This window comes from Notolabrus celidotus, chromosome 18, assembly GCF_009762535.1.
Source record: "Notolabrus celidotus isolate fNotCel1 chromosome 18, fNotCel1.pri, whole genome shotgun sequence".
Taxonomy (NCBI): domain Eukaryota; kingdom Metazoa; phylum Chordata; class Actinopteri; order Labriformes; family Labridae; genus Notolabrus; species Notolabrus celidotus.
In genome coordinates this window covers 3406712-3426198 of record NC_048289.1, presented here as the reverse complement: position 1 = coordinate 3426198, position 19487 = coordinate 3406712, and the positions used below count along the sequence as shown (strand labels likewise).

General features: G+C 43.5%; 1 protein-coding gene across 8 annotated transcripts; it reads left to right on the top strand.

Annotated features, from left to right (window-relative positions):
• Positions 1-5560: 5560 nt before the first annotated feature.
• On the top strand, positions 5561-17686 carry LOC117830435. 8 transcript variants are annotated; one of them, XM_034708553.1, is made up of 6 exons: positions 5597-5691; positions 5849-5929; positions 5997-6077; positions 6275-6391; positions 6440-6818; positions 16468-17686. In XM_034708553.1, exons 1-6 carry the CDS (start codon positions 5607-5609, stop codon positions 17540-17542), a joined length of 1818 nt encoding a protein of 605 aa, XP_034564444.1. In that variant the 5' UTR covers positions 5597-5606; the 3' UTR covers positions 17543-17686. The 8 variants fall into 8 exon arrangements, with proteins under 8 accessions (XP_034564443.1, XP_034564441.1, XP_034564444.1 ...); XM_034708552.1 differs by having other exon boundaries at positions 5561-5691; positions 5864-5908; positions 6275-6818; XM_034708550.1 differs by having other exon boundaries at positions 5561-5691; positions 5864-5929; positions 6275-6818.
• The last annotated feature ends 1801 nt before the right edge of the window (positions 17687-19487 follow it).

Genomic DNA, 19487 nt, shown 5'->3' with positions numbered 1-19487 from the left:
TTTTGCATGATATTTCAAATAGATTTAAAAGTGGTGGGACGTTGAGGTAGGAGTGACTCCCAACCATCAGATATTTCCCATTTGACCTGACGTCTTTATTTAAAGCAGCAAATAAACAAACAATTCTTTACATCAAGACATTTAAATGTGTGTTTTAAATAAGAGAAAGGTCTCAGTTATGTACAGATGTGTCCGTTTCTATATGTATCCGGTGCGCCATGCGTAATGGATAGTGTTGCGTCTTTAAAATGGGCAAAAAGGTCAGAGGCATCTATCATTTTATCTGAGGATTATAACAGAAAGCGTATGAAACAATTCCTCTGCACAGTAAAAACGAACGTGACTGTCTGAATCGACAGATATTGCATATCGCCCAGGCAGAGGTGTGGATGATGCAAAAACATTCATCATAGACATCATTCACAAACACCTGGAGCGTCCCGACACTACAGCCAGAATCCTTTTTGCAGACTTCTCTGCATTCAACACTCTGCAGCCTCACATCCTGGCCACCAGACTTTCTTCCCGTTTCCAACTAGATGACCAGCTTATTCTGTGGATACTGGACTTCCTGACCAACAGGTCTCAGAGAGTACTGGTAAACAACACCCTTTCCAACCTATGCTTCACCTCAACCGGCTCCCCTCAGGGCTATGTGCTTTCACCCCTGCTCTTCATCCTCTACACCAGGGGTGTCAAACTCATTTCAGTTCAGGGGCCACATACAGCCCAAGTTGATCTAAAGTGGGCCGGACCAGTAAAATCACAACATAACAACCTATAAATAATGACAACTCTAAATTTTCCCTTTGTTTTAGTGCAAAAAAGTACAAGCACATTCTGAAAATGTTCACATTTAATGAACTATCTTTCTACAAAAACTCTTGTATTTTCTGCCATGATGAGTCTCATAGTGGGCCGAATATTTGACTCTTTAAGCCCCGAAACCTGCTGCGAACAAACCAAACACACAGGTTACCTATTCACCTGACACCGAATGTAATGTTTACTGCAAAAGAAAAGATAGATTATAATAATGAAGAAGGTAAAGTTGACTATTTAGTGGATCATCTTATAGTGCTCTAAAAAGTCTTTATGAATCTCAACCGGATTATGCAAACAGCAAGTAGCCTAATCTATTTCCTCACTTTAAGAAAAAAGTCCCAGGAAAAAAAGCGCCTTTCAGGTGCACTCTGTCAACAATATAATTTAATGCGACCCCTAGAGGACAAATCTGAAACCGCAGTTACTTTTATTGAAAAATTGCAGTCTTAATGTCTTCTATGTAACCCTTTCATTTTGCAAAGTTATTCTGCGGGCCGGATTGGAACCCTGGGCGGGCCGGTTTTGGCCCACGGGCCGCATGTTTGACACCCCTGCTCTACACTGATGACTGCAGATCCACACAGCCCAACTGCCATCTGGTTAAGTATGCAGATGACACAGCTCTCCTGTCCCTGCTGTCAGGCCCCTCTCAGCACCACGGACCAGTCCTACAGGAGTTTGTAGATTGGTGTGACAGCTCACATCTGGACCTGAACGTCAGCAAAACCAAAGATATGGTGGTGCCTTTCTCCACAAAGCAGAGGGATCTGGCTTCATCAGTCACCACCATCATCCATGGAAAACCAGTGGAGCTGGTTGAGGAGTATAAATACCTGGGCACCATCTTTGACCACCTGCCGAAATTCTCCTTAAACACAGAGGAGATCCTCAAGAAGTGCCAGCAGTGGCAATACCTCCTTAGGAAACTCAGCTCCTCTGGAGTCCGTAATGACATTTTATTGACTTTCTATTACTCTTTCATCGAGAGCATCATCACGTTCTCAATCACCTGTTGGTTCCACTCTACCAGCCTCCAGAACAGAAACCACCTGCAGAGCACTGTCTCAGTGTGCTCTAAGATCATTGGCATGCCTGTCAGGACTCTCTCCCACATTTACGACCAACAGGCACTCCAGTTAGCAGGCAAAATCATCAGGGACCCCTCACATGTCCTCCATCCAGCTTTCGAATGGTTCCCCTCTGGGTGGCGGCTCTGCTGCCCTGCATGCAGAACTCAAAGGAGAAGAGACACCTTTGTCCCCAAAGCCATCCTGCTCCTAAACTCCAACACCTACTCACCATCCCTCCCCTCTCTCTCTCTGTCTCTCCCTGCAACCTACCCCCCCCCCCCCCCACACACACACAATTTTCTGTCTAAGGCATCTAGTGTTATTTGTGCATTTTTATTCTTGTCACTCCACTATTTGTGTCCATTTTTCACTTCACACTGCTCTGCACTTTACCTTACCATAACTTCTTTGCACATTGGTAGATCGTGTGTGTTTGTGTGTGTGTGTGTGTGTGTGTGTGTGTGTGTATGTGTATGTGTATGTGTATGTGTATGTGTATGTGTATGTGTGTATATATGGGTATACTGTCGCCTGTAAAATTTGTTGTTTTTTGTATAACTTTTTCTTTCTTTTTTACAATCCTTATAATTTAAGTGTCTGTTTTTTGTATTCAATGCTGCTCATATATGCCTTAAATTGCCCCCCGGAGACAAATAAAGTTGTTTTTAATTGAATTGAATTGAATTGAATTGAATTGATATTGATATTGATATTGATATTGATATTGATATTGATATTCTACGCACGAAGCACAGCTGCGTCAAATCATTCATTATTTCAAACTCCGGAAGTTTTGACCCGAAACCAATGATGACTGACATCCCACACACCCTACATCAGGCATGTCCAAAGTACGGCCCGGGGGCCAATCGTGGCCCAAGGTCCATTTATTTATGGCCCCAAGCTTCCATCTTTAAATGTGTCATTTATAGCACAGAAATTAATCACATTCTGAATCATCTGTGCATTTTTAGTTTCTTTCAAGCGCACAAACAAAACTCAAGTCAATCCAGAAACGTCTCAAAAAGCTTCATATGGACTGGTTGTATAAAACTAAAGCACTGGGAATTAAGACGGCAATACAGAAGAAACACAAGAACTCTTAAAGTTGACAGGTTTTTGTAATTAATGTTTTTGTCATCCTGTGAAAATGTTCTTGATGAACATTCAAAGTTTGGAAGACACGAAAGACACGATCACAATTAGGAAACTGTGCAGAAAATGCAAAGTTTGATAAAACTTGATGTAATCAAACATTCACCAGTGCTGTTTAGTAGATTTGGTACATTTGGAATGTCAAATACATTTTTAGGATATATTTATATCAAATATATTGAAAAACGGGGAGATGGGAAGTATATGATCGCCAGCCACATACTTTTGCTTTCAAAACACACCTGTGCAGTCAGCTGGCTACCTAACAACACCTGAGCATTCAAACAGCATTTAGATTTACTTCAGGGATTCCAAACAGGGCACTTGAACACGTAATTGGGAGAGACCACTCCTACTAACCATGCCAAAGACAATGGAAATCAGTTTTGAGCTCAGAAAGAAGATAATGGAGGCTCATAATAAGGGGGAAGGCTATCCCGTCATGTTCAGGCATTTTACAGTGTCTAGAACAGCTTTACGTCATATCATTGCCAAGTTCAAGGAGACATACTCTGTTAGAAACAAACCTGGGCGTTTGGAAAATGCAAGATTTCAAGAACTCTGGAGAGGAAAATAGTCAAAGATGTCAGCAAGATGCCCCAAACATCTGCCAAGATGATTGTTCCTGACCTGACCTCCTCTGGAGTTGATTTTTGAAGGAACACAGCTGTTGGGGATCTTCATCGTAGTGGGCTTCAGGACCATCATCCCAGAAGAACCCCTTTACTCAAAGAGGGTACATCAGAGCCAGACTGAGGTTTACCCGTAAACATTTGAAAGGTAAAGATGAGTTTTGGAAGTCCATCCGTTGATCTGATGGAACTGTTTGGGAACATGGATGTTGATTATGTTTGGTGAGGAAAGAGAGAGTCCTTCAACCCTAAGAACACTGTTCTCACAGTTAAACATGGTGGAGGGAGCATCACAGTTAAACATGGTGGAGGGAGCATCGTACTGTGGGGCTGTTTTACAGCCTCAGGCACTGGAAATCTTGTTCTGGTGCATGGCATCATGGAAAAAGAAAGTTATGTTGACATATTGAGGGATAATATGAAGAGCTCTGCTCTTAGTCTAGGCTTAGGTCATCGCTGGGACTTTCAACAAGACAATGACCCAAGGCATACGTCCAAATTGCTCCAACAGATCTTAAAGGACACCAAAACCAAGGTCCTGGAGTGGCCTGCACAGAGCCCAGATCTGAATCCAGTGGAGACTCTGTGGCTGGTGCTCAAAGTGAATGTCCATGCTCAGAAACCATGTACTTTGGACCAGCTGGAACATTTTGCATTAGGAGAATGGGGGGAAAAAATCCCTCAAGAGACATGTGCCAACTTTGTAAAGAACTACTTGAAGAGGTTGTTGTCAGGTGTGGCTCAAAAAGGGTGAACCATTGACTATTGACTACTAATGGCCAGGGGGCTAATAATTTTGGACATGTCATTTTACCTTTTCTTGTTTCAATCAATTGCATCAAAACAATATCCTAATCAAACTTAGTGAACATTTTGCCTTTGTTATTTTGGAAACAAATAAACTATAATCACTTGTTAATGGTCATTTTCATTGAGCAATCAAGGGTTTATCTGATTTTTTACCAATAGTGTATTTTTCTGTCTTACAGTAAGATTGACTCATTGTACTCATATGAGGACATTGATTTTTTTGAGAGAATTATTTATTTTGGGAAGTTTGGAAAATTTTGTACGTACACTAATTGGGCCCTTTTGGTCCCAAACAGCAAATATATATTTTTAATGTTATTATAAGCCAATTGTCCACGTATGAGGACATCTTTTTTTGAAAAAAACAATTCCTGTACAAAGAGAAAGTTTAGTTATTACACTTATTAGGTCTTACTTATCCAAAACAGGAGAAAAAAAAATGCACACCAGACAAAAGCTTGGGTTTAAGTAGGTTAATTTTACTGTCCAGCCCTTTGCTCAAGTCATTGCAAACTAAATGTACTTTAAATGAAGAAAAGGTTCAACAAAGCAGGATTAAGTGTAACAGATTCAATCTGAAACAGTCATGTCTCTTTGACATTTATTGTGCATATGAAAGGGAAATCTTAAGGTCTGCTGTACTCTTTGCAAACCACCAGATGTCACTAATTATAATGTTTGAAGCCGTGCATCTGTGTCTTCTTTTCAGCAGAAACACAAGAAAAGATCCCAAAGGCTCATTAGTACATTATGGTTGAATCTGTTCATAGATTTGTCCCCCAGTTATCTCTGTTTTATGCATGGATGCATCTGTGCAGAAAGGACAGTGCTAAATACTATCTCAGATTGAAGACTGAGACTTATTCTGAATATTTTCCCCACGTTTTATGCTTGAGTTGCATGGTCTGCCACATAGAGTTAGCCAAAGGCGTATTCATATCCAGAGGGCTCCTTCAGAAAGCTTTCCCCTGTTTGAATAAGGCGTAAATGAAAAGTCACAGCAAATACTGAATCTCAACTAGCAGTGTCTCCTCAAGAGATTGATGGCTAATTACAGCTGATGAGCAACAGCTGAACCATCTGCAGGACAAGCTAAAAGCCCAGCAAGACGCACATGCACCAGTTCCTCTTGACGGTCGGAGCAATGGGAGCTGTCTGGGTTTTTCTTTCTTGTGTCCTGACTGTTTGGCTCGCCAAAGGTTTTTATACTCCTTCTCTAAGATGATCAAAAATGTTTGGTAGTGATGATGTTCTCTTAACCAACTTTCTGAGATTTTTAAATTTACTAAATGCCTTTTTGTTGCAACATTAGTTGTTGAAGTTGTGCTATCAAAAACAAACCTTGATTAATAACAGGTGCACTGTCCACAGGATCTTGTTGGCCAGCTGTCGGCACAAATGAAAGACATGATGATGGTATGCAGAACAAAGCGACAGGTAAGAGTATTGATGACACAAAATAAATGTGAGCAGTTTTCTGATCTGTAATTTATTTGTGCAACAGATCCCAATGACATCTCTATAAAGAAGGCCCTGGCTCTTCTCCAGTCAATGGAGTCCATGTTGGAGAAACAATCTGGGGAAGGTGAGCAGGTTCTGTGAAATCCACTGTCAAAGCAAGTCTATCTAGCCTGTGATTTTAAATGCTGTGCTGTGTGATCAGCTTCACTATCAGATGCCAAATGCAAGTTTTTTTGTAAAAAACTTTGCTGGCAGTTATTTGGAACAATTTCAACCGATGTGCTGGATTCAATTTCTGATAATTACAACTCCAACTTTCAGTACAACTGGAAACCAATGAAGTGGAAGCTGAGGCTTCAGTTGGCCACCTGAAGCTTGTTCAGAAGCCCTCAAAGAATCCATTCAAGCTCAACTCAAAACCTCAGGCTGACAGCGACGGCCACAACGCCACGTCCAGCGACGGCCACAACTCGACTGTGAGTGAAGGCCACAACGCCACGTCCAGCCGAATGCACGGGGGCGGCTACGGGCTGGGCTACGGGCTGGGCTACAGGCACGACTACAGTCACAACGACACGGCCCGGTACGACTACAGTCACAACGACACGGCCCGGTACGACTACAGTCACAACGACACGGCCCGGTACGACTACAGTCACAACGACACGGCCCGGTACGACCTTGGCCACAACGACACGGCCCGGTACGACTACAGTCACAACGACACGGCCCGGTACGACTACAGGCACAACGACACTGCCCGGTACGACTACAGGCACAACGACACTGCCCGGTACGACTACAGGCACAACGACACTGCCCGGTACGACTACAGGCACAACGACACGGCCCGGTACGACTACAGGCACAACGACACGGCCCGGTACGACTACAGTCACAACGACACGGCCCGGTACGACTACAGTCACAATGACACGGCCCGGTACGACTACAGCCACAACGACACGGCCCGGTACGACTACAGCCACAACGACACGGCCCGGTACGACTACAGCCACAACGACACGGCCCGGTACGACTACAGCCACAACGACACGGCCCGGTACGACTACAGCCACAACGACACGGCCCGGTACGACCTTGGCCACAACGACACGGCCCAGCATGACCACGGCCACAACGACACGGCCCGGATGGACCTCGGCCACAACGACACGGCCCGGTACGACCTCGGCCACAATGACACGGCCCGGAACGACCTCGGCCACAACGACACGGCCCGGAACGACCTCGGCCACAACGACACGGCCCGGTACGACCTTGGCCACAATGACACGGCCCGGTACGACCTCGGCCACAACGCCACGGCCCGGTACGACCTTGGCCACAACGACACGGCCCGGTACGACCTTGGCCACAACGACACGGCCCGGTACGACCTCGGCCACAACGCCACGGCCCGGCACGACCTCGGCCACAACGCCACGGCCCGGCACGACCTCGGCCACAACGCCACGGCCCGGCACGACCTCGGCCACAACGCCACGGCCCTGATGGACCTCGGCCACAACGACACGGCCCGGATGGACCTCGTCCACAACGACACGGCCCGGATGGACCTCGTCCACAACGACACGGCCCGGATGGACCTCGTCCACAACGACACGGCCCGGATGGACCTCGTCCACAACGACACGGCCCCGGATGGACCTCGCCCACAACGACACGGCCCGGTATGACTTTGTCCATTGAGAGGTCATTGAAGTTGGAATGGATTCTGGGTTCTGGGATCTGTGCAAGAGTTCATTTTGCATCTGTGATGTTTCTGCCTGTATCCATTTTATCTGTCTCCGCTTTAAATAAAATGTTAAATTCATACACTCATTTTTCAAAGTTGTCGTCCTAGATTTGGTTGTTACATTTTGGGTTTATGTTTTCACCTTTTTTTTTTTTAATCAGTTCCAGTCAAATTTCTCACCAAAACTACAAATTAAGCCGTAAATAAAGACCTGAGGAGCACTCTTACAAGTTACTGCTTTTCATTGGGTCTAAATTTTATTTTCTTTCATACATTCTCATGCCTACAGAGCAGCCCCACTCACCCATATTGGCAACTCGGACCACCTGGCTTTTATGCTCACACCAGCATACAGACCCAGGGTGAAAAAGGACAAGCCAGTGGTCTGAGCAATTCAAACATGGCCACAGAGGGCTGCATCAGCACTGCAAGACTGTTTCAACACCACACAGTGGAACACTTATAAGGAGGCAGCAACATACGGTGGTGGTACTGACCTTCAGGAATATACAGAGTCCATCATTGGCTACATTAATAAATGCACAGATGACGTTACAGTGGTCAAGGCTTTCAAGAGGCGGGCCAATCAGAAACCATGGCTAATTTGGGAAGTCTGTTCACTGCTGAAAGCCTGAAATGCTGCATTCAGATCTGTGGACGAGGCAGCATACAGGCTGGCAAAGAAGAACCTATCCCGGGGGAGTAAAGAGGCAAAGAGGCTGTATGGTCAAAAACTCAACATCCACTTTACTATTGACAAAGACCCACGCCGGCTATGGCAGGGTTTTCAGACCATCACTGACTACCCTCCTCTTCACGCACTCTCATCCAAACCCCCCTCACCAACAAATGTTTCAGCTGACAGCCAGTCACCTGACAGGATGAATCCCACATATGCACTTTACTGACTGATGCACTTTCTTACCTTCTGGTCTTTATCCTGCTGCTAATGCTGTGTTTCATGTGTTTTAAAACGGTCTTTAAATGTTTTAGCTGGTTTTTAATGTTTTAGCCTGTCTTTAGAGTCTTTTTATTTTGTACTGTCAAGCTGGTGAGAAACAGTATTTTGTTTCACTAAGTATGAAAATATGAAAGGAAATGACAAAATGAAATCTTGAATTTTGAACCAACTTGTGATGCACAATATAGGCACACCCCTTCTAATACACAACATGGGTCAAAAGTGACCCACATTCATTTTCAATGTGGTTTAATGATGGCTGAGCGTTTCTTTGCTGTATCTTTTGAAGTCAACTTATTTTATGATTGGATAAACCAGATATTATTGTAATATCTTGTTGCTGATGAGTACAGGTGAATATTTCAATTTTTCCTTTCTTATTTTGTGAACAAAAATGAGTTTTGTGTTATTGCAGCAAGTTTGCACACATGGGTCAAAAATGACCCATTTAACCAAGAGTGATTTTGAATTGATTATCTTCATACTATAATCATTTTCTTTAAATAATGACTTTTGCAGTGGTTTGGTCCATACAATCATACATTTAATATTTGAAACATGTTAATTTTTCATTTAGTTACACATATACATACTAGAGATAGACCGATATGTTTTTTTCAGGGCGGATACCAATACCGATTCTTAGTAATCAAGGAGGCCGATAACCGATATTTGGAGCCGACATTCATTTGCAGTAAAAGGGAAAATATTGGCGTCAAAACTTTGAATAATACAAACTCCAACACTTCACTTTGTTTAAATGCCTTTAAGCATATGTTTATTAAACACCTTTTCAGATTTGCAACATGTTGAAGTTTTTTTTTTAATCTTGGACAATAGACATCTTTGTTTTAAAATTCTAACACAAAGTGCAGGGAGCCCCCGGCTCAGAAGCATGTCTTATAAAGTTCAATGAAAACTTAAACAAATAAATGGCTCCCTAAAGTTTTCTACAGTAAATAAAGTTTTCCAAAATATTAATATAACTGAAATGTTAATCTTTCGTATCTTTGTTTTATGGGGATATTTCAGTGTTTTTGAAGTGGGGTTGCATGAGTTTTAAACATAGATTGTAAATAAAAATGGACAGCGTTGCTCCACCTCTTCTCGTTGTATGGTTCTGAAGCCAAAAAATCCCGCTCCTGGGCGCCGCCATTGTGCAGCCAGAGCCTGTGAAGCCACTGTAATAAGCTCCGCCCTACAGCGTAGCGTCACAAGATGCTGTGTGTCCTTTGAAGTTTCTCTCTACGGCGGCTGTGAATCAAAGGAAACAGGAAGTAAAACCCTGTTTTTTAACCTCTAATAACTAACGAAAAAGAAACTTTTCAGGAAAAAGAGGCCTTGAACACAAAACAGTCAAATACTAACTACATATCACCACAGTATACGGTATACGGTGTATTTATTTTTTAAAGTTTGACTGCTCCCCCATTCAAATGAATGGAGGAGACGGATTTTTTTACCTATACTGCAGCCAGCCACCAGGGGGCAGACACTCTGCTGAAAGCTTCACCTCCAGCCGAGCGAGATGCACCCCTGGTTTTAAATCACTAGTAATTGTAGGGGCCACAACGGATGCTGCTCAGCTCGTCCCCTGTAATGAGAAACTGCAGGAGAAATGGAACGCAAGCTAGGCTACGGTTTTTGCAGACGGTGTCATTTCTGCCACGTGATTTAGCAAATTTTGAAAGGTTCCAACCCGAGCTCTCACCTCGGTTTAGGTGTATGCTCTACTTGGAGTTACCTTGTGGTGCGGCTGCATCAGAGCCAAAATAACCCAGTTTTAAATTGATCTCTTATCGGCTGTCGGATTTTTAAAAAAAGGCAGATGCCGATATGTGTCAGAAAGCTGAATATCTACGCCGATAATCGGCCCAGCCGATACCTCAATATAATAGTATTGAAGATATTTTAATTTATGAGTAAGCTTGCTAGCTAGAGCTAGCTGTTGACTTATTCTATATTAGTTAGCTTAGCTATCTTAGCTAGGTAACTTGAACCTAAACAATTATTATACACAGTTATCTTTCACAAGTCGTTAAATGTTTTCCTCTGTAAGAATACTTGTAAAAACAAGACTTACATGTCTCAAATGTGCAGTGGGAGCTGTGCTGAACTGTAAAATGTCTGGCAGGTGAATAGTTGTCCACAGAAGATGTTTTCCTGAATGCCAACAAGTACAAATATCAAAGGATCTGTGGTGGGGTGACCGTCCAGCGGAGCAGTGACCAGAAATAAGGCTTCGAACTCAGTATCAAAGTTTACACACAAAGTTTATTCATGCAGCGTGAGAGAGAAGTTACAGCGTACTCAAGAGCATCTGAAGTTCTCTGCTAAATGACAGAGATGCTCAATACTTTATAGTTCTTCAAACATAAGGGAGGAAAAAGGGAGGGGGGAAACGTGTACGTGTGACCTTAATACAGTTGTTCATACGTAAGGAAAAAAACAAAAGGGGGAGGGGGGTGTGGGTGAATTGCAATCAAGGGTGAGAAAAAGTTCATGTCAGGTGAATATAGTACTCAGGAAGCAACAGAGACATTTACCTTAGTCTAGTGATTTTCAAAAAGCACACGTCTGCACTTATTCCTATTCATCTTGCGACGTTTGTGGTTATCAAAAGCACATATCAACAATTCTTAAAAGCGTACGTCGGCTCTTTTATCTAACAAAGCGTTTGGCATAGTTACCAAAAAATCCCCTTTGCTTACCTTCAAATGCAATATAAAGCTAGGATTGGTTCTTTGATGATTGCAAAACAACTTAGAAATAGATGAATTTACCACCTCCGAGCTGAACCTACATTGAACTTGCAGAAACTGGGGCTCTGACCTCAGTCTCACCTTTATTCAGAGATCTGCACAGATCTCTGGCCTTATGCCTTACTATTTGCTGGTTTCTTCAATAAAACATATAAAATGGAAAACATATGAATATAATTGTTAAAAGAAGAATACATGAGCATAATAAGAAAAACATGATTATATTTAGGGAAAATGCATGATTATAATAGAGGATATTAATCAAGATTCCACAGATCCCACCAATTACCATAGTAAATTCATGCAGGTCATTTTTGACCCATGTTGTGCATTAGAGGCGTAGTGACACAAAAAGGGCTTTGATTCAAAAAGTAAGAAAGGGAAAAATAAAAGAAGGATGAATTATGCACAAAACCAAGTTGTTTAAGGAATACCTAGAAAACAGAATTATGAAATAAATTTATTGCAAAGATATAGCACATGAAAACTCAGTTGGGTCACTTTTGACCCATGTTGTGCATCAAAGGGTTAACATGCTCAAGTCATTGCAACAAACACAGGGAATAATCAATCTTTATATATATAGCCCCAAATCACAACAAACATTATCTCAAGATGTTTTTACCAACAGAGCAGGTCTAGACCGTATGCTCTATTATTAAGAAGAGGTTCAACAAAGCACGGTTAAGTGTAACAGATTCAATCTGAAACAGTCAGGCCTCTTTTTAAAAAGATTTTTTTTATCTATAGATTTTCAGTGTATAGACAAGTAACACAACTACAGGAAAAATAACAGGTGGGCAAACAAAAACAAGTACACATACACACATACAAACCTACATAGATAAAAGTAAAAAGCGTAGACAAGGGAAAACCTGCTCTAACGGGATACATCATTATACATTTCTAATGAAGTATAGGTACATCACAAAAGCCTACACTTATATACACAGTTGAAACCAGAAGTTTACATACACTGTATAAAAAACACATCATCTTTTTTGTCTCACTGTCTGACATCAAATCAGACTAAACTTTTCTTGTTTCATGTCAGTTAAGATTACCAAAATTATTTCTATTTGCTAAATGTCAGAAGAATGAGAGAGAGAATTTATTAGAGATTTTAGTATTATTTTCTTCAAAGTCAAAAGTACATACATTTCCCTAGTATTTGGTTGCATTGCCTTTAAACTGGATGACTTTGGTCAAATGTTTTGGGTAACCTTCCACAAGCCTCTCACAATAGTTTGTTGGAGTTTTGTCCCATTCCTCCTGACAGAACTGGTGTGACTGAATCAGGTTTGTAGGCCGTCTTGCTCGCCCACGTCTTTTCAGATCTGCCCACAAAGTTTCTCTAGGATTGAGATCAGGGCTTTGTGATGGCCACTCCAAAACATTGACTGTTGTCCTAAAGCCACTTTGTTACTGATCTGGCAGTATGCTTAGGGTCATTGTCCATTTGAAAGACCAATTTTGCCTAAGCTTTAACTTCCTGGCTGATGTCTTGAGATGTTGCTTCAATATTTCCACATTATGTTCTTTCTTCATGATGCCATCTATTTTGTGAAGTGCACCAGTCCCTCCTGCAGCAAAACACCCCCACAACATGATGCTGTCACCCCCATACTTCACAGTTGGGATGGTGTTCTCAGGCTTACAAGCTTTCCCCTTTTTCCTCCAAATGTAACGATGGTCATTATGGCCGAACAGTTCAGTTTTCATTTCATCAGACCACAGGACATGTCTCCAAAAATGAAGGTCTTTGTCCCTGTGTGCATTTGCAAACTGTAATCTGGCCTTTTTATGTTGCTTTTTGAGTAATGGCTTCTTCCTTGCTGAGTGGCCGTTCAGCCCATGTCGGTGCAGGACTCGTTTGACTGTGGACAATAACACTTTCCCACCAGCTTCAGCCAGCATCTTCACAAGGTCTTCTGCTTTTGTTCTGGGGTTGATACACACATTTCACACCAATAACTGTTCATCTCTGGGACAAAGAAGCTGTGTCCTTCCTGAGCAGTATGGTGCCTGGACATTCCCATGGTGTTTATACTTGTGTATAATTTGCACAGACAAACGTGGCACCTTCAGGCATCTGGAAATTGTACCCAAGGATGAACCAAAGTTGTGGAGGTGGACAATTCTCTTCCTGATATCTTGGCTGAATTCTTTTAATTTTTCCCATGATGTCTCACAAGGAAGCAGTGTGTTTGAGTTGTGCCTATAAAATACATCCACAGGTGTGCCTCTAGTTAACTCAATAGTTGTCAATAAACCTATCAAATGCTTCCAGAGCCATGACATCATCATCTGGGCTTTCCCAAATTGTTTGAAGGCACAGTAATCATAGTGTATGTAAACTTTTGACTTTGAAGAAAGTAATACTAAAACCTCTAATAAATTCTCCCTCTCATTATGCTGACATTTAGCAAATAGAAATAATTTTGGTGATACTAACTGACCTAAAACAAGAACAGTTTAGTCTAATTTAAAGTCAGACAGTGAGACAAAAACAATTATGTGTCTTTTTATACAGTGTATACAGTATGTAAACTTCTGGTTTCAACTGTATATAGCGACTTTAGGTCATTCTCAATAGGTAAGACAGAAATGGTTGCCACATCTTGTCAAAGGCTGCAGAGTTGAGAGACACGTTGTGTTGGATCCTCTCCATATGTAACAGATAGCCAGGTCTTAAAAGAAGGGACATCCTCATGTTTCCAATGAGCTAAAATATTTCTTTTTGCAATAACCACACCATATTGTATTGTTGTCCGATTTAAGTGGGTAAGAGTGGAAAGTTGTCGAGTGCCACCTAAGATCGATGTGCAAGGGTCAGGGGAGATGTCACAGTTATACAGGTGAGAAAAACTCATGAAAATATCAGACCGGAGCTGATTTCATTTGGGACAGAGCCAGAAAAGATGACCCAGAGTGCCCTCAGGCGACTTACATTTTGGGCAAATTGGTGAGACAGAGGGATACAAAGAGTGTAGTTTGGTGCAAGAGTAATGTAGCCTGTGATGAACTTTAAACTGAATAAGTTGGTGTCTGGAGTTTATAGAGCAGTTGTGAATATCATTGAGATAAGTTTCCTAGTCCTCGTCATTGATCGTCAGATCCAGGTCTTTTTACCAGGCTACCTTTAAGTGTTGTGTGGAGACTACACTATGTGATGTGAAAAGTTGGGTGAATCTGGAAATGAGTCTCTTTGAGTCAGGGTCTTCTTGGTTCATCAGAGGGTACAGTTCAACAGGGGCCGGTACTGACTGAAAGTGGGGAACATTCTTACGGGTAAAGTCTCTGATCTTTCAGCTGACCAAAGGTGGCAACATCTTTATTAATATAAAGGTCCCCGATGGTTGGGATACCCTTATTTTTCCAAAGCACAAAGGTGTTATGAGTAAGTGAGGCAGGAAAAGCATGATTATGGCAGAGAGGCGTAGAGGTGGAGGTTTCAGGGAGCTTGAAAGGTTTTCTAATTTGATACCAGCTTTTTAAAGAGCGTGTGACTATAAGTTTATTTCCTGCAAAAGTTGTTGGAGGTTTTGTTGACAGTCAGGTCTCTTTGACATTTATTGTGCATATGAAAGGGAAATCTTAAGGTCTGCTGTACTCTTTGCAAACCACCAGATGTCACTAATTATAATGTTTGAAGCCGTGCATCTGTATCTTCTTTTCAGCAGAAACACAAGAAAAGATCCCAAAGGCTCATTAGTACATTATGGTTGAATCTGTTCATAGATTTGTCCCCCAGTTATCTCTGTTTTATGCATGGATGCATCTGTGCAGAAAGGACAGTGCTAAATACTATCTCAGATTGAAGACTGAGACTTATTCTGAATATTTTCCCCACGTTTTATGCTTGAGTTGCATGGTCTGCCACATAGAGTAAGCCAAAGGCGTATTCATATCCAGAGGGCTCCTTCAGAAAGCTTTCCCCTGTTTGAATAAGGTGTAAATGAAAAGTCACAGCAAATACTGAATCTCAACTAGCAGTGTCTCCTCAAGAGATTGATGGCTAATTACAGCTGATGAGCAACAGCTGAACCATCTGCAGGACAAGCTAAAAGCCCAGCAAGACGCACATGCACCAGTTCCTCTTGACGGTCGGAGCAATGGGAGCTGTCTGGGTTTTTCTTTCTTGTGTCCTGACTGTTTGGCTCGCCAAAGGTTTTTATACTCCTTCTCTAAGATGATCAAAAATGTTTGGTAGTGATGATGTTCTCTTAACCAACTTTCTGAGATTTTTAAATTTACTAAATGCCTTTTTGTTGCAACATTAGTTGTTGAAGTTGTGCTATCAAAAACAAACCTTGATTAATAACAGGTGCACTGTCCACAGGATCTTGTTGGCCAGCTGTCGGCACAAATGAAAGACATGATGATGGTATGCAGAACAAAGCGACAGGTAGGAGCATTTATGACACAAAATAAATGTGAGCAGTTTTCTGATCTGTAATTTATTTGTGCAACAGATCCCAATGACCTCTCTATAAAGAAGGCCCTGGCTCTTCTCCAGTCAATGGAGTCCATGTTGGAGAAACAATCTGGGGAAGGTGAGCAGGTTCTGTGAAATCCACTGTCAAAGCAAGTCTATCCAGCCTGTGATTTTAAATGCTGTGCTGTGTGATCAGCTTCACTATCAAATGCCAAATGCATGTTTTTTGTAAAACATTTTGCTGGCAGTTATTTGGAACAATTTCAACCGATGTGCTGGATTCAATTTCTGATAATTACAACTCCAACTTTCAGTACAACTGGAAACCAATGAAGTGGAAGCTGAGGCTTCAGTTGGCCACCTGAAGCTCGTTCAGAAGCCCTCAAAGAATCCATTCAGGCTCAACTCAAAACCTCAGGCTGACAGCGACGGCCACAACGCCGCGTCCAGCGACGGCCACAACGCCACGTCCAGCGACGGCCACAACTCGACTGTGAGTGAAGGCCACAACGCCACGTCCAGCCGAATGCACGGGGGCGGCTACGGGCTGGGCTACGGGCTGGGCTACAGGCACGACTACAGTCACAACTACAGTCACAACGACACGGCCCGGTACGACTACAGTCACAACGACACGGCCCGGTACGACTACAGCCACAACGACACGGCCCGGTACGACTACAGCCACAACGACACGGCCCGGTACGACCTCGGCCACAACGACACCGCCCGGTACGACCTTGGCCACAACGACACGGCCCGGTACGACCTCGGCCACAACGACACCGCCCGGTACGACCTTGGCCACAATGACACGGCCCGGATGGACCTCGGCCACAACGACACGGCCCGGATGGACCTCGGCCACAACGACACGGCCCGGAACGACCTCGGCCACAATGACACGGCCCGGATGGACCTCGGCCACAATGACACGGCCCGGTACGACCTTGGCCACAATGACACGGCCCGGTACGACCTCGGCCACAACGCCACGGCCCGGCACGACCTGGGCCACAACGCCACGGCCCGGCACGACCTCGGCCACAACGCCACGGCCCGGCACGACCTCGGCCACAACGCCACGGCCCGGCACGACCTCGGCCACAACGCCACGGCCCGGCACGACCTCGGCCACAACGCCACGGCCCGGAACGACGTCGGCCACAATGACACGGCCCGGTACGACCTTGGCCACAATGACACGGCCCGGAACGACGTCGGCCACAACGACACGGCCCGGTACGACCTTGGCCACAATGACACGGCCCGGTACGACCTCGGCCACAACGACACGGCCCGGATGGACCTCGGCCACAACGACACGGCCCGGTACGACCTCGGCCACAACGCCACGGCCCGGAACGACGTCGGCCACAACGACACGGCCCGGTACGACCTTGGCCACAATGACACGGCCCGGATGGACCTCGGCCACAACGACACGGCCCGGATGGACCTCGGCCACAACGACACGGCCCGGCACGACCTCGGCCACAACGCCACGGCCCGGCACGACCTCGGCCACAACGCCACGGCCCGGATGGACCTCGTCCACAACGACACGGCCCGGATGGACCTCGTCCACAACGACACGGCCCGGATGGACCTCGTCCACAACGACACGGCCCCGGATGGACCTCGTCCACAACGACACGGCCCGGTATGACTTTGTCCATTGAGAGGTCATTGAAGTTGGAATGGATTCTGGGTTCTGGGATCTGTGCAAGAGTTAATTTTGCATCTGTGATGTTTCTGCCTGTATCCATTTTATCTGTCTCCGCTTTAAATAAAATGTTAAATTCATACACTCTCATTTCTCAAAGTTGTCGTCCTAGATTTGGTTGTTACATTTTGGGTTTATGTTTTCACCTTTTAATCAGTTCCAGTCAAATTTCTCACCAAAACTACAAATTAGGCCGTAAATAAAGACCTGAGGAGCACTCTTACAAGTTACTGCTTTTCATTGGGTCTAAATTTTCTTACATGCTCACTGAGATGGGTGAGACAGGATCCCAGTGTGTCAGTTCCCCTAGCAGTCTAAGCCTATAGCAGCATAACTAAGAGCTGGTCCAAGGCTGAGCTGAGCCTGACTGGTAGATGATTCCAAAGGAGAGGTGCCTGATAACTGAAGGCTCTACCTCCCATACTACTTTAAGAGACTTTAGGTACTGGAGAGATGTGCTGTCAAATGGCACCATGGATGCACACTTCTGGTTTTACAGTATTTTTTTTTTTTTTTTTTTTTAAACTGATTTAAAATACTCTGGTCAGGTGACACTTGTTGGTACAATGTTTTTTTTCCTTTTATGAGACTTCTTGATGACCAAACCATTGAAAATGAACAGCATTGATATTTAAATCTAGTAAAACTGATGTAATTGGTGGCAAATAATGAGGGACATCGTTCTTGCAGGATTAACATTACAATCCAAAAGTGAGTTACTATAATTCAGACTGAAACGTTAGATTGTTACAATTGAGGTTAAAATCCCCCATATTAAAGCTAGGGTTGGTAGTCATAGAAAACTAGCATGAATTGAATGTAGCATTTCCTCAGGACTCCGTCTAACCCCTCCCCCCTCCCCTCGGAGCTCCTCCATAACGACGCCCCCGCTCACATGTACGAGCGCAGCTGATTCACGACCATATGATGCAGTGTTAATTTCATCAACGAAATTATGATCATAAATGTTGTTCATGAAGAAAACGAGACTATGACGAGCAAAAGTGCTTCACTGATAATAAAAACGAAAATATGTTTTGATTTCATTGAAGAGACGATGATGAGACGAAAACTTTAGTGGCAGATTGTCGGACATTCAGAATCCATGTTTCCCCCGCTGTGCGTCTTTAAAGATAAAAGTGATGACTTCCTGTGACAGGCGCAGTGTTAGCTCGGTCACTACCTGCAGCAGGTGTGATGTGTGAACCAGCTCTCCTCACCTCCATGCCAAGACACAACCGGGGGACGTCTGTTTAATATTTGATGTTTGACTTTTTGCCGCCATTACCGTAAAAAGCTCCTCGTCTACAGCTTGATTTAATCCAGTTTGGTGAAACATCAGACACATTTAGTAAGTCTTGATCAACTCCTTGTCATCAAAGATGCAGATGGATTTCAGAGTGCTGTGAACTGACTGTCTGTTCTTGTGCCTCCGTCACTGCAGGTGCATTCTAGGACCGTCGTAAATGTGCAATACAGTCCTTTCATGGCATTTTTCTGTGAATCAAGAGAATCAAAATACAGTCACAGTGGTCACATCAAGAATGTTTTCTTTTGACTTTTTAGCAGGGCCAGGCTGAATTATTTAACTTAAGATATTACACAAAAGTGTTAAAGGAGTGAAATGTTGATGATTTTAACACTTTGTATAACCCTGATACCGATATCTGATCAACTACATGAATTATTTAAAGAGTGAAAATGTTTTGGCAAAAATCAAAGACTAAAATGTTTTGAGTTTCTGCCGACTAAAACTAGACTAAAACTATAAAGGGCTGAAAAGACTAAAATGTGACTAAAACTAACAGGCATTTTAGTCTAAAGACTAAGACTAAATCTAAAATAGCCGGCAAAATTAACACTGATATGATGGGGACTGATTCAAAAC

What these genes read in the sequence shown, in the direction of transcription:
- LOC117830435 (XM_034708549.1), top strand. Translation starts at nt 5,607, where the DNA reads ATGCACCAGTTCCTCTTGACGGTCGGAGCAATGGGAGCTGTCTGGGTT. An exon ending in TATGCAGAACAAAGCGACAG is followed by an intron (nt 5,930 to 5,996) that starts GTAAGAGTATTG and finishes TTTGTGCAACAG; the next exon opens with ATCCCAATGACATCTCTATA. An exon ending in ACGGCCCGGTACGACTACAG is followed by an intron (nt 6,819 to 16,467) that starts GCACAACGACAC and finishes TCACAACTACAG; the next exon opens with TCACAACGACACGGCCCGGT.